This window comes from Ambystoma mexicanum, chromosome 2p, assembly GCF_040938575.1.
Source record: "Ambystoma mexicanum isolate Mex_15411 chromosome 2p, UKY_AmexF1_1, whole genome shotgun sequence".
In the NCBI taxonomy this organism is placed as follows: domain Eukaryota; kingdom Metazoa; phylum Chordata; class Amphibia; order Caudata; family Ambystomatidae; genus Ambystoma; species Ambystoma mexicanum.
The window spans coordinates 797707895-797722755 of record NC_090923.1 but is presented as its reverse complement, the minus strand read 5'-3'; the positions used below and the strand labels follow the sequence as shown (position 1 = coordinate 797722755).

At 44.3% G+C, this 14861-nt stretch overlaps 1 protein-coding gene across 3 annotated transcripts in view; it reads left to right on the top strand.

The window, feature by feature from the left end:
• LOC138566803 (zinc finger FYVE domain-containing protein 1-like) overlaps positions 1 to 14861 on the top strand; it is a 730070-nt gene that overhangs the window by 431564 nt on the left and 283645 nt on the right. For all 3 annotated transcript variants that reach the window (XM_069644465.1, XM_069644464.1, XM_069644466.1), the window contains one exon: positions 532 to 638. In XM_069644465.1, coding sequence (XP_069500566.1) covers positions 532 to 638 — 107 coding nt within the window. The remainder of the gene's footprint in view (positions 1 to 531; positions 639 to 14861) is intronic.

Sequence of the window (14861 nt, the reverse complement as noted above, 5' to 3'; positions counted from 1 at the left end):
CCGGAATGGCAATCTCCCTATTGCTTAACGATAATCTTCATTACACAGCCATACTCTTCCTCACCAAAGTCCTACTTCCCTCTAGGGCAGGAGGAGCAGCCTAGGTACTCATGGGATTCATTGGTCTCCTCAAACTGATGGGAAATTTCAGGGGTATCCTGTGCACTGCTTCATTTCAGCCAACTCTTTACCGACCAGACGATACTAGTAGGAATGGACAATGTAGTGACCAAATGTTACCTGAGTCCCAGAGAGAGGCACACAGGATCCCTGACCCTTGTGAAGTTCTCAATCATGAGCTGGGCAGAGAATTTCCTATTCACATAAGTGTGCCACCAGAAAGGTAAGTAGGTTGGGTGGGGATGCAGGTAGGGGATGCCGAGAACTAGCGATATACTGCGCTGTGCCGTAATAGAAGACTGCTTTTTGAAAGTAGATATTATCGGCGGCGCAGTGATCATACAGATACTTCTAAACTGTGGCCTTGCAGGTTGGTGCATGATTTGCTTATGTTTGTCTTTTGTTTTTCAGGTGCTGAGTGACCGCTTCAGTGGTGACATTCCTGATGATAAAGTCGCCCTCCATTCCTTCTTCCCGGATGAGTATTTTACCTGCTCCTCCATCTGTCTGAGCTGCCAGTGAGTATTGTAATTCCAACCATTGCTTAAGGAAGACATCAGCGTGTGTTTTTTGTGTACATCTTGTAAGAATTACAAATTTGGTGCTATTTGGCAGTGCTGGAAATTGAGATAATTTACTCTCTTCCATCTTCTCTGAGAACGGGGGAGTTTAGGATGCAGCCTTGCTGATGGAGGGCGGGTTAACATTCCAAGGTAGATGTAGTGTTGCAGAGACACCGCATCACTACGTACGGATGCCTGAACTCCTGGGCATCACACTGCAGGGTGTAAGAGCACAGAACAAGGGAAGGTGCCAAAAGGGAGCCGAAGAGTGAGGGAGCATGTGCTCCGCACAGAAAGCTCTATAAATCACACATATCTGTGCACATTTATACTTCTATTCAAAATAATGTGATAAGCAGAATAAAGACCTGCACCCATCCCCACTGCATGCGAGTGTTAAAGTGTGATTGCAGATCCTACAATGGTGTCGAGGAGAGGGATGTAAAGAACAAATTGAAGTAAGCACCCATACAAAGAAAAACAGGAATCCACATTTCAGTAAAGCAACAGACAAAAGAAAACAAAGAAGCACAGAGGGAAAAGGTTCAACGTGGTAACTCCACCAGTATTCATACAAAATCCAGGTAGGCCAACCATACAATAGCAACAATGACTACAAAACTTTAATGTATGTATGAAAGCGTCAGGGCTCCAAGAGCTGAGTGAAAAAAGAAAAGCAGCCATTTTGACAAATGCAATGGGGATAGAAGGCCAGCGACTATTTCAAACGCTCCCTGTAGGAAAGGAAAGTGATAGATCAAATATAGAATCCTACGAAGAAGCCATAAAGACTGAAGAAAAGATTTGAGAACAGAGGGAACAAGCTGAGGTACAGGCTACACTTCTACGAAAGGGAAAAAAAAGAGTGAATTAACCTGTGGATTACTATTTCACAGCGCTAAGGGAGTTAGCAACAGATTGTCACTTTTGTGATACGCTGGACATGTCGAGAGATTCAATAGTAGCAATAGACCATGTTGCAATGCAAAACTCCCACATTAGAGGAAATCCTGAACATAGCATGCAGTGTGGAAGAATATATGCTACACAAACAAAAACAGAAGTATAATCTGGAGAATTAAATCATTGAGGTCAATGAAGGAAATGGAAATCCGACAGAACAAAGAGGGTGGAGAACACCAAACGAAGAGAATATCACAAACCAGAAGAGTCAAGAAATCAGAGAGGGGCTACAGACGCGGCTTGCGCAGACACGTGGCACATGTCCAAGAATGTCCCGCCCAGGGAAGAATGTGCACAAAATTCCAAATGATAGGCCTTTTTTCAAGGAAATGCAGAAACAAATCCATGAAGCAAGTAGAAAGGGAAGACAGCGAAAATGACGAAAAAAGGAAAGGAAGAAAAACCACGCTGTGAGGTGCGAATGATGGCTGACTGTGTCTGATCTTACGATCATAATCATAAGAACTGTGTGAATAGAGGTTTAATAAAGAAGAATACAATTTAAATAAATCAAAATCAAACCCTGAAGCCTATGGTGGAAAATAAATCAAGATATTAGGATACTTCAAGATAGACATACAATTTTAAAGACAGGAGACCCAAGGGAAGAGTGTGTCAGAAATGTAGGATATACACTCCTGGGTTGGCCACAGCAAGCAGAACTAAATGCAAAATTGGACTCAAAAGCTAAAGAGCAAGTTCAGGCGGTAGCAGTGCTCCAGATAAGATTTTGAGGTGGGAGTATTTTACTCTATATTTTTACACTTTGAGAGTAAATGTGGTTTCAAGAGTGTAAAAATGACTTTTCTCCTTTGCAAGAGAGTAAAAAGTATGTGACATCCAGAAGACGTGCAAAAACTGTATAGCAATCATTACCATGCGGTAGCATTCTGCATTGTGACAGAATACGCCTTTAATCATTCTCGAAGGTCTGGCCATTTGATCTCTCCTGTATATATTTAAATGTTGAAAACACAAGTCAATTACATAGGAAAGCAAGCATGAATTGTATTGTGTGTTCTGAGGTTCGATAGCAGGATTGTCTTTTGATGTTTAATGAAAGTCCTCATTTCCTGGAGCTATAACTACCTAATGGTATGCCAATGTTATGATACAACAGTGCAGAGAGGCAAGGACTTCATGCTAAATTCTATACCTAATCTCATGGGCAAATGGTTATTTATGTAGCGCATTTGGCAAGAACATATTTATCCCAATTATCACCAAACTGAAGTTGGTCCTCCTTTATCAACCTCGAAAGGATGAAAGGCTGAGTTGGCCTTCGCTGGGATTCGAACCTGCAACCTTCACGCACAGATCGTAGCAACGAGCGCTCAACTGGCTGAGCTATCTTATTGGCTAACACCCTTCAGAGGTCGGTGTATCGACTCAGGTATAATATTCAGAGTGCCTAGATTTTGAACCATGTATGAAGTGCTACGTAAAGTTAAATACCTATCTGGATTATCACAGGAACAGATTTTGCTGAGTTTCTATTTCAATTACAAATGTAATTTTCTTTTGTTTGTTTTAGAACAGCGCTTGCACATCCCAGAGAGTCAGGTTTTGGATGTTTTAATTGTAGTCTTGAAGATTTGAGAGGCTGTAACACCTGTGATTGGTGTAATGACAATCCCACACCCCTGAGCAGACTCTGCTGCCACTGACCATTTATAGTAATGTACCCCATTGACTGCAAGGAGGAATGGATGTAAACTAGACCGTGCATACTCATCATTTTACACACTGTTTTTATAATTAGAGTGTACATTAAATTAGAACTGTAAAAATGCCTCTGCATGATTATGCACACAGCACAGGAACTCTGAAAAATACAATTGTGCAATACTGGTTTGCTTTCACTGGAAATTTGTTACAAAAGATACATTTTCAATTGCAACTTAGTTTTCCATCTTATACAATCCTAAACTGCTAGGAAAATAAATGTGCACATTGCTTCTGTTTGCTCCATGAGCATCTGCATACAACATAGAGGAAGATGAATGTTTTTGAAAGGCTTCAGAGAAATATATTCTATTTCAGAGGCTTTTCTCCATGGCTTGCAATTACATCCATGTAGATAAAAATCAAAAGAACCGTTCTGGTTTCTGTAAAGTAACCATATCTTTGCACTGCCCTCTGCTCTAAACTTGTGCGTAAATGTACACAGGAAAATAATAAAGCTGTCGTGTTTGCAAGATAGTGTAAAAATGCCTGTTACGAACCTTATCTCGAGACCTGAGTGGTAGAGTATGCAAGTGAACAAGACACACTAGAAAAGTATGCAGAAGTGTTTGACACAATAGGAACAGTAAAAGAAGACATGCACAAAATTAAACTAGGAGAAGGAGCCACTCTTGTCAAGCAAAATGTGAAACTAGTGTGAGTAATAGCAAGGGAAGAACTGCAAAAGATGTTGAAGAAACTGTTGGAAGAGAAAATCATTGAAATAGTGGAAGCAAAGGAATGGCAAATCCCAGTGGTAATAGCCAGAAGGACGAGCTCAGAATGTGTATAGGTCCTAGAGCATTGACTCAACAGGCAGTGAGCGAGAATTGTCCCCTTCTGAACATATCTGAGATGATGTAATCCTGTTTGTCGCTAGATATAACCAGAACATGAACATATCACCAGATCCAAATATCCAAATTCAAGACAGTTGACAGCATCAGTATTCTAAAGAATAATGACCAAACACTACAAGGCATAGAAAATGTCAAGTTCATCCAGGATGACATAATGATTGAGGGTACCACTAGAGAAGAGTATGATGCAGCTCTAGAAAAAGTACTAGAGAGATTGAGAGAAAGGATTCAGTCTAAAAAGAAAGCGTGACTACAACACAAAGCTAAACCGGACTTGATGGAATACACAATCGCAGCAGCAGGGATTGAACCAAAGGAGATCCTGGTACAAGCGATAGCACAGGCCCCAGAGCTACTAACAAGGAACAGTTAGTCTGTCATGGAGATGGCTGGAAATTATGCTAAGTTTGTAAAATATTTCTCCAACAAAATGGAGGAACTGAGAAAACTATTCAGAAAAGGATAGAAATATGAATGGATGGATCAGGGCAGGACCGCATTCAAAGACCGAAAGGACATAGTAGAAGCACTTAGTCACAAACCATTCAGCGAGAAGAATGGAACAATCATAGCAGTAGATGCGAGTGCCTATTGAATAGGGGAAGCCTGACTGCAACGAGCACAATAAGAACCCTATACAGTAGCATTTGCCCCAATAGCGTTACCAAGCATGGAGCAACACTACTCGGTAATAGATAAGGAGATGCTAACGTGCACATGGGCAATAAATCATTTCAGGACGTATCTATGGGTTTGAAGGTTCAAATTGTGTACAGATCAGAAGCCTTTAGTAAACACATTAGGACCCAGAAGTACAAGGAATTGGAAACAAAGGCTAACACGATAGCATATAAAATGCAGGAGTTTAACTTCCAGATCGAGCATATACTCTGATGGCAGAATAGACAAGCAGACTGTCTATCGAGAGTGCCACTGACCAAGGATGAAGAAGGAACGTATCTTAAGTTGCGTCTGTAAAGGAAAATGCTGACGAAGGAAGCCAAACAACCTTGCAAGAGTGGCGCAGAGAAGCATGACAAGATGAGTGTACAGAGAACATTGGAATACACCAGTAAAGAGTTGCTACGAGAAAGAACGCTTGTACCAGTGTTGCAAAGCATGAGCATAAAGGAGTTCAAATGAGAGGTAATGTAGTGATACCCCCTACCCGTCTCGGGAACAAAAGGTTTTGTCTGGGTCATGAAGGGCGCACTGGGATGACGATCACCAAATGAAGAATAAGCGAACAATACTGTTGGCTTCCAATGGACTCGGAAACTGAGAGAGCATTGTTTAACTGCACCCTTTGCAAAGAGGGAGACGAGAATTATGAAAAGGGTGGACCCCTTAGGGACAGTGAATGACACAAAGAAGTGTGGGCTCAACTGTGAGATGGTATAGGACCAATGGAACATATCCCAGCAAAAGACTCATAAGCCACTGTCATAGTGGACTATGTATCAAAATGGTCAGAAGTGCACTTTGTCAGAGATAATGACCAGGCCAGCTATAGCATGCTTCGAGGAGGGGTAGTCTAGAGAGGATACCCAAAGTCAATAGTCACTGACAATGAGTACAGTTAATCTCAGAACACATACCTCCAAAAGAATGATGTACGTCATAAGAGGTCAATGTTCTATCACCCGCAAGGGTACCGACGAGTAGAGACTGAATCGATACTTCCAAGGAATTGTACAGGCAGTATACAGAGGACATCTGAATTGTCAAGAGGAAGTGAGCAAAAGTATAGCAGCACATTGGGGATACTATTTGGGGTCATCCCCAGTCTCCTTTCTATGTGATGAGGAAAAGACCAGTGAATACAACGTTATCTCCACAGTGAATAAAGAGAAATGAAGGGCTGATGGAGAAGAAATGGAGAGATGCGGACGGTAGAGTGAAAGAAACCCAAAAGGAACGATACGTGACGCAAGGAAGGCTGTCAAAACTAAAAGACAAGACATTCAAGAAGATAGGATGAAGATTATGATGCCACCCAAAGACAAATAGACAGTATCTTGATACAGTGCTCCCATTCAAGCAAGGAAATTACAAGAGGATTACATCCAGCCAGCAGATGAGAAGAAATGGAACAGGGACACAATTGCACTATACAGTAAAAAAAAAAAAAAACAGAAGAGAATGCAAGAGGGTTGAAGGAACTAAAGAGACACGTGAGGAACTGGAACCAAGCAGTGAAAGGAGATTAAGGGAGCACCAAGATCATGGAGAAGAATAGTCACTTACACCACAAGAACAAAACTAGAAGAGTTCCGAAACTGTTGCAAAGTAAAAAGGGAAGATCTGAAAATGCCAGCCCGAAAGGCAATGTAGGACAGACTGTCCCTGAGAATGTTCCGGTAAGAAGACCTCCAGGGAAATATAAAGACTTTATTATGGACTGACTTAGTCATGTGTTGACAAAAGGGGATAATGTAGTGTTGCATAGACAGTCTCTGAGTACGGATGCCTGAGCTTTGCATCATCACGACGGAAGGGAGCCAGAGAGTGAGGGAGCAGGATCTTCGCAGAGAGCTTTCTATAAAAGCGCAAATGTCTGCGCACATTTATGCTTCTATCCAAAGTAATGTGATAAGCATAACTGACCTGCACCCATCCCCACTGTATGTGAGCGTAATTGTGTGACTGCAGATTCTACAGCACTGTCCTAGGATTGTGAATTACTCCATATGAATACATTGTCACTTTTAAGGTACACATTGAGCATTCAATTATGCAATATGAAGATTAACCAGCAGATAGAGCAAAATACAAGGAAATACAGTGGCATCTGTTGCAAGGTGAGGCGTCATTGTGGCAGACATTATGTATCAGAGGGATGAAGTGTGGGCACTGATAATCTTAGTGTTTTATATTTAAAGAGGTTTCAAACTATTCCTGGCAGAGTTGTGAATTGCATAGATGGTGTGAAAATACAAATTCAACAAAAAAAAACATGAGGTGAAAAAAATAATTGTGAAAAATGCAAATACATTAAAATAAGTTAACAATCGTAGGAACACACACTTTCATTAATCTGGGATTTTAGGACCCTCGAGGTAAAATATTTAAAAACTCAACACGAAGAAGCTAAGGATAAAACAAAAATGTAAAAAGTAGATTGATCACTACAGGATGCCGCACAAACTATTGCAGTCTGCCTTAGGAGGTCGACCGGTTTCAGTGATCAATCAAAATAAGGTCACCTTCTTCAGGACCGTCTTCATAGAATTATGTGTCCTCTAGTTTAAATCAGGGGGGCACAATATATTCCAAAAACTAATTAAGGGTTCAAAATGACAAACCGTCTCATGTTCAGCATCGAATAAAAGGGCAATTAAATCATCACGTAGACAAAAAGTATATAAAGCCAAAGACTCAATATCTGTGAATGTTTAATGCTTAGGAGCGCTTCTATGCTCTTAAATAAGCATTGCCAGCAAATGGTACTTTGAGGCCATCTTTGACTTGATGAAGGTGTGAATCTTAAGACATATTTGAATGTATTGTGAATAGGGTCTTATGCGTGTATGCAACATAGTGCTGTTTTAATTTGTATGCTTTTATCTATTTTTGTTTGAGTTTGTGGTTTGATTGTACATGATGACTGGTGAATTCATATACGTTTTTGATGTTTTATGGGCCTCGCATAAAATAAACTATACTATACATTTTACTTTGTTCCTTTCTTATGTGTACTCGCTGATGAAGTGCATATGCCCTTGAAAGCCGCTAAATTGAAAATTGGCGTTGTAAGCTTTCTCACTCCTTCCTATGCTGTTTTTCCATGGCACTTATTTTCTTACCTCCTGCTTAGCTTTTTTCGTTTGTGGAACTTTTGTCTAGCCGCGCCTACATGCAGCCACTCTGTTCTACCACAGGGACTAGAAAGTGGTGAGAAAACGGTGCGTGTAGCACGTTTTTTGAAGGTCATAGCTTCTCCTGTAGAGGAATGACAGTATAATGGGGCTCATTACAAGTTTGGTGGTAAGTGGTAAAAGTGGCAGTAACGGAATTAACACCACTTTTACCACAATGCTGATTTAAGGATGTTAACTATCTCCACTCGCGGAAATATTGTCGGCGGAATCAATCACCGTCGGCAGAATTACCACTGAGATATGACAGAATGAGGGCCAGGGCTAATTCCACCGGTGGAATTACCGCCGGAACCACAAATGGTATTTCAACTGTATCATAAGTTGATAAACAGCTGAATTTCCACTGAAAATCACAGATAATTCAGCCTAAAACACAGTGCAGTTACCTCCACTGAAAAGGTGGAGTTAAATGCACATGGATGATGGGAATAAAGTCACAGGTGCCTCCAATCCACTCAGGAGGAGTGTAAAAGGCCCACACCCTCCCCAAACACAGATCCAAGCAACATGCAGCCACAAGCAGACGTCGATTATGGGATCCACAACCTGCTACTATACATCCAGCTACAGCAGCATGCAAGACCCTAGCAGGGAAGGAGAAGGGCAACACAGAGGTGCAGGAGATGTGTGCTGCTGAGGGCATCCATACCACATGTCCGCCCATCCCCTTGGACAACCAGTTATTGGCACCTATCGCTTGGACCATCCCAACATCACAGACCTGCTCACCCTGATAGAGGCTGATCAACAGTGCACCATCGCAATCTGAACCCCCCCCCCTCCAGCACCCCTCCCCTTCCCAGTAAATATTGTATCTGTCCTACACTCCTGTGCCACAGGCGGATTCCAGCACACTGTTGGGACGCTGCATGGGATGTCCCAGCCAGCTTTCTCAAAGGTGCTGGAACAAGTCCTGGATGGGCTCATGAGGCATGCCCATCACCCAGGTGCACGCAGCAAAGGCACATTTCTACGCAATTACTCGGTTCCCTAACACCAAAGCGGGTGTGAATTGCACACATGTGGCATTAGTGGCCCACAGGCAATGGAGCGGGCATACCGGAACAGGAAACGGTTCCATTCCATTAATGCCCAAATGATATCTGATACTGACCTCACAATCAGCGACTGCTGTGCCTGATACCCTGGTGCCACACATGATGCCATGATACTGAGGAACAGCACCCTACCGGCGTACATGGACACCCACATAGTACATCGTACCTGGCTTGTGGGTTAGTAGTAGTCAGTCTGACAAAGACATAGCACTGTGACACACATGGAAAACGGAATGATAAGTAATGTGAGCAAAGAAGTACCATAATGCATCATCAAGAAAGCAATGAATAAACAATGAGCCATGACTGACTTACCCCAGCACACATACTGACCCCAGGTGACTCCACAGGACATTCTGGCATGCAAGGTAGCAGAACACTAACACCAGGCAAGGCACTTGTCAAAGCCATTCCCTGCCAATGCATGGTTGTGGGGCTGTACATGGCCTACCGCCATCTCCATAGTATTAACAGCATGGGTGACGTCAGCGCATAGACAAAAACATGATGAATGATGTTACACTGTGAATGACTGAAAGTGCACTCTGTAGGCCAATGCCCTTCCACCACAATTGATGCAAGGGGCGCCGCCCACATGCATAGATGAGCGCACGTAGGCCAGCAGGACAATAGTCCCATATACATGTATCTCGACAGACAAATGGCCATGTCTAACAATTTCTTGTAGGCGACTCGGGCTATCCGCAGTTATTGAGGTTGACACCTGTGAGTAACCCTGGTACACCACAGGAGGCTGTTTATAAGGATGCCCACAGGAGGGCCAGGGCATTCATTGAGCACACCTTCGGAATGCTGAAGGCTAGATTCGGTTGCCTCATGTACAGCCCTGAGAAAGTGGGTAAAATCATAGTCTTATGCGCAATGCTGCACAACATGTGCATACGAGGGAACATAAAAATGCCTCCATATGAGGACCATCCCTCCCCACCTGCTCTGATGAGGAAGACATTACACGTGAATACAGGGCACCTCAGTACGTACGTGGGGAGGTGAGCGTAGGATGAATGGTCCCCCAAGACCTCATGGACAATTTCTTTTGGCTTGGCACAAATGCACCTCTGACGACACTGATGATTCACTGAATGCACATTTTTCACCACCATAGAATAAACACTGTACACATTGTCTAGACGCAGCAGTGATTTATCTTCACAATAACAAACTCTGATCCCCCAACTCCATCACCCACCCCATACCCTGAGTCTGTCCCATGTGCTGAACCACTACTTTTGTCCCTTTTTGTGCACAGGCTGGGGAAGTACAAGTCGTGCAGCGCTGGGAGCGCCTGGGCGGCATGCTGGCCACCGACCCCCTCAGTAGGGGTGGCTGGTATGGAACTGACTGGCCTTCTGCCCCATAGCCACGTGGGCTGTGAATGGCACAATTACTTCTGTGTGATGGCATGTATTTCAGCCAGCCGTTCTTAGATTCTGTCCAGCTGCTCCCAAATGGCTTACAATGTGGGGCCTGCACTGGCTCAGGAGATGGTTGGGGGCCCATTGTGGGATGCCCGGCCTTCCTGCTCTGCATGGTCATCTGTGTCCTCTGCATGCTCGGATGTGGAGTGCATGGCGAGATGAAAAGTGGGGGGGGGTTTGGACTGCCTGGGTGAGAGGCTGCATGGGGGGATTGTGGTGAGAAGTGTCTCACAGGTGAACAGGCAGGACTGAAGTTGGGAGAGGAAGACTCGGATTGCATGGTGGCAGCATGTGCAGTGGCTGGGAACATGCCTGGATGTTTTCAGCACTCGTGCCAGTGTGTACTACTTCCAAATCCTCAGCAGTGGTGGGGGGTGCCCCTGTTGCAAGTGGAGCTGCAGCCTCCGTGATGTCCTGAGTAGGTGATTGAATTATGGCCAGTGTGCTAGTGGCCATGGAGGTGGATGGCACTGTCCCCTTTGATTTATTTTTTGGGTGACACGCCCACTCCTGGCCAAGGCAAGGCCTGTGGCATTTGTAGGGCTTGCTGGTGCCGGTGTGCTGGCACTTTCAGAGGGTTCCTGGGTGTCTTGTGTGCCTGTTGGTAGACATGAAATTGTGCGTCAGTACCTTCATGGAAATGTGTTGGGTGTGTTGTGTGTTCTATCTGGTCACAGGGCGCTAGGCCTCCAGGGGGGACATACTTCATGTGACTGACAGTATGGCAGTTTACAGCATTGATTTATGTGCATGCATATGGTCAGTGTGGGGGTCGTGCCTTGCTTCGACCATGTAGTCATGTGCATCACTGACATACAGGGTCACGTGTCAGCATGCAGGGCAGGACGCATGTTGCTTGCATATCGTATAGTGCTGTCAGTTGAGGGACACCCTACTAGTTGGGGTGGCATCATGGCCACAAAAGGTTGAACATTGTCTGCATGAGGGCCTTGCAGCTACTGGTCAGTTGCAGTGGTTGTTGGTTTGAGACCCACGTCCAGTGGTGGTCTTTGCCAGACATGCACTACATATTTATTACCTTGCTTCCTGTGGTGTCTGTGCATGGGTGACCGGTGTGCAGGAAAAGAATGGTTGTGATGTGTAATGCAGATGTGTGTCAGTCCTTGTAACTTGCAGTTTGACGGTGGTTGTTGCATATGCAATGCCCTCGTCATCCTACTTGGTTGGAATGTAAGGGGGAGCACAGCTTCAATGACTCATGATGTAATGGCCTGCAGTGTTACATGGATGGGCCATGCATTGTCGGGGTTGCTGTCGCCTGGATGCATGGCAGTTTGTGTATGTCTACATGCTATTAGGGTTGTTCTATAATGGGCACATAATTCACTCATGTACTCACCAGGTTCTTCCTGGCTGCTGGCTCCAACCTCGGTCGAACCCAAACCCTCTAGGCCCACCATGTGGAGGATGCTGCTGACCATCTCTTTCCATGGGGTCAGCTGTAGAGGGTCTACTGTCCCTCCACCTGTGGCAGCAGTATCCCTGCGGTGATTGGAAATTAGGCTGCAGACTCAGAACGTGAGGGCGTTCCACCTCTTCTCCATGTCCTCTGCGGCATGTGAGTCATGGCCTACAGCCACCACCTTGTCTCGAATGTCTACCCAGATGGCATTCTTTTGTTGCTGGGTGGTCTTTCATTGTTGTGACCCATAGAGCCCTTCAGAATGTGCCACCACCTGCTCCGCTAGGGCTGTCAGCTCCAGATCACTGAATTTGGGTTTTCGCACCTGCATATTGGGAACCTTGGACTTGGCCTGCCCTGCCCTGCAGACATGATTGTACTTGCCTATGGGGATGGATGTCACTCCTACAGGTTGATTTTCAATGGATGAGGTTTTTAAAGATGGCCACCACAGCATTTGCTTTTCCTGCGATGATATTTCCACCGGCGGTAATTCCACTGATGGATTTAGCTGTGATTCACCCGGCGGTAACTGTAATTCTGCCGAATATGGGCAGTTTTACTGTTGTGTACTTTGTTTTTGGCAGTAATTTCGCCAGACAAAATGACTGTTAACGCCAATGTTGAGGGCACGCTCCCACCATGTTGCAATACAGTGGTGTTTCCGCCAAACACAAAGGCGGTAATGGTAATTCCATGGAGGCAGTTACTGCTGTACTACCGCCAATCTTGTAATGAGCCCCATTGTTTTTTTTATTTTGGTGTTCTGTAAAGTGCACATTTACAGGTTTACGGCTTCAAAATACCAGGGATAGTCATTTTACAGTACTAAACAGAAATGGGTGGGACTGCACAGAAACTACAAACAACCACAAATGTATAGACAGGCATGGGGTAGCTAAAAGGACAATGATGTCATGGATTCCAATAAGGTTGGGCTACACGGAGTAGAAAAACCAGCATTTGGCAATTTATTGCTACACAGCAACAAAGGTTTTAGTTGTGCTAATTAGTCATTATTACACCTGTTGAGATGGAATAGGTACACTTAAGAAATCCTTTCTACAGGTCCATATTTAGTGATATTAGTTCATTTGTTATTTGTGGACCTCAACACTCTCCTAAGGGTGTATTTGTTTAAGTATGAATTGAGATCTATGCATCTGCATCATCTTCCTGTTGGAGCTGTCGGCTGCCTTCGACATGGTTGATCAAGGGATTCTGCTTAAATGTTTTTTACTGAAGTCCATCACTTCTGTGGCTACTGCTGGGGGCTTCCTTTCTGTCTGGGAGATCCCAGCAGGCAAATCGGGCCTCCTTTAGCTCTCAGCTCTTCCTATCAAGCTCTGTGTTTCTAAAGAGTCTTCCTCATGGCATCTCCTTTCCAACCTATGCATCGTTACCCTGTTTAAAATTAATCCAAACCTCTTGTATCACTTCTACTAGGATTGTACTCTGCCTTTTCACATCTTCAAAACCCAGGTTCAGCTGATGTCACAGAGGCACTGTCTTGACTAGATACAATCTTGGATAGATAACAGCTGACTCCAACTAACCCCAAAACAGATTTGATCTCCAACAAAATGTGCATTTGTCCTCTTTTCTCACGCTTTCCATCCTTCCTCGTGTCTTACCTAGCATGTCTCCCGTATGAAGCCTTGGTATTGCAATGGACTACTGCGTGCCAATTACCCGATTTCTCTGAAGTTAAACAAAGCCTTTTAATCAATTGATTGACAAAGCACATTCTTTCAACTCAAACATCGGAAATGTCATGCATCTTTGTGCCACCTTGGCTTGGTGCAATTGTCATATAAACTTCCCCCTAGACTATTGCAACTCCCTTTACTCAAGACTGCCAGCCTCCTCTATTGCCACTTTTTAGCTAGCCCAAATACAGATTGGCGATTAATACTTTCCTCACAAAAATGAGACCAAATCTTGACTTCCAGCATTTCCACATATTGAGCTTGATATCCGACACCGGTTTCTCTTTAAAGAACTGTCTGATCCATAGATGCCTTTGGGGCAGTGGTGTAGCGAGGGCGGGCCTGCACATTAAACATACTAAAGACAAGAGTTTTAATTTTTCTTCTGGGGGTGCTTTCTTTGGCATGCTCCTGCAGATCATGCAAAATTGTGAACTAGTCATGGCCATTGAATCCTTTTATTGAGTTAAGACATAAATCAGCCAAATGCCACTTCCATTGTCCTAGAACATAAAGTAATGTGAGCCCAAAAATCATCTCCTCTGAGTTTTATTACTGTACTTTCAAGACACACAAAGAAATAACCTGTTCTCCAGCATGGGGTCTGGCATGGATTCACATGCTCATGAATATTCCCCGTCGTCAGGCTGGGAATCCTCGGTAAAGAAAAAACCAGTATCAGTTTCGTTTCTGATCTGTCTTTCATAGTAACAACCAATCACTGGTCTCTGCGTCATACTGACCACAGCCAATGACTGCCCTCTACCTAAGCACCGCCTCTGGCAGCCATCTTCAGATTTTTACCGCACGTTCATGTGTTGGGATCCTCGTGCTATTGCTCTCGAGCGTTAGTGCTATTTTTTCACGTTTTTTTTCTCAAAAACTTCGTTTTTTCGGTCAAAAGAGCCTCAAGCTCCACCGACTCACTATCCGATCAACGGGGACCCGTGTCGGATTCGTCTGCGCCCCTCAAGGGTGAAGATTCGTCGAGCTACGCTTTTGGAGGACTCCAGAAGTTTCTCAGGCCCGGTCATGGCCCAGGAGAAGGGAAGCTCGACGCCCGGAAAGCTGTTCAGGGTCTGCCCTGGATGCCAGCTGCAGAACGTCTTCAAGGAGGACG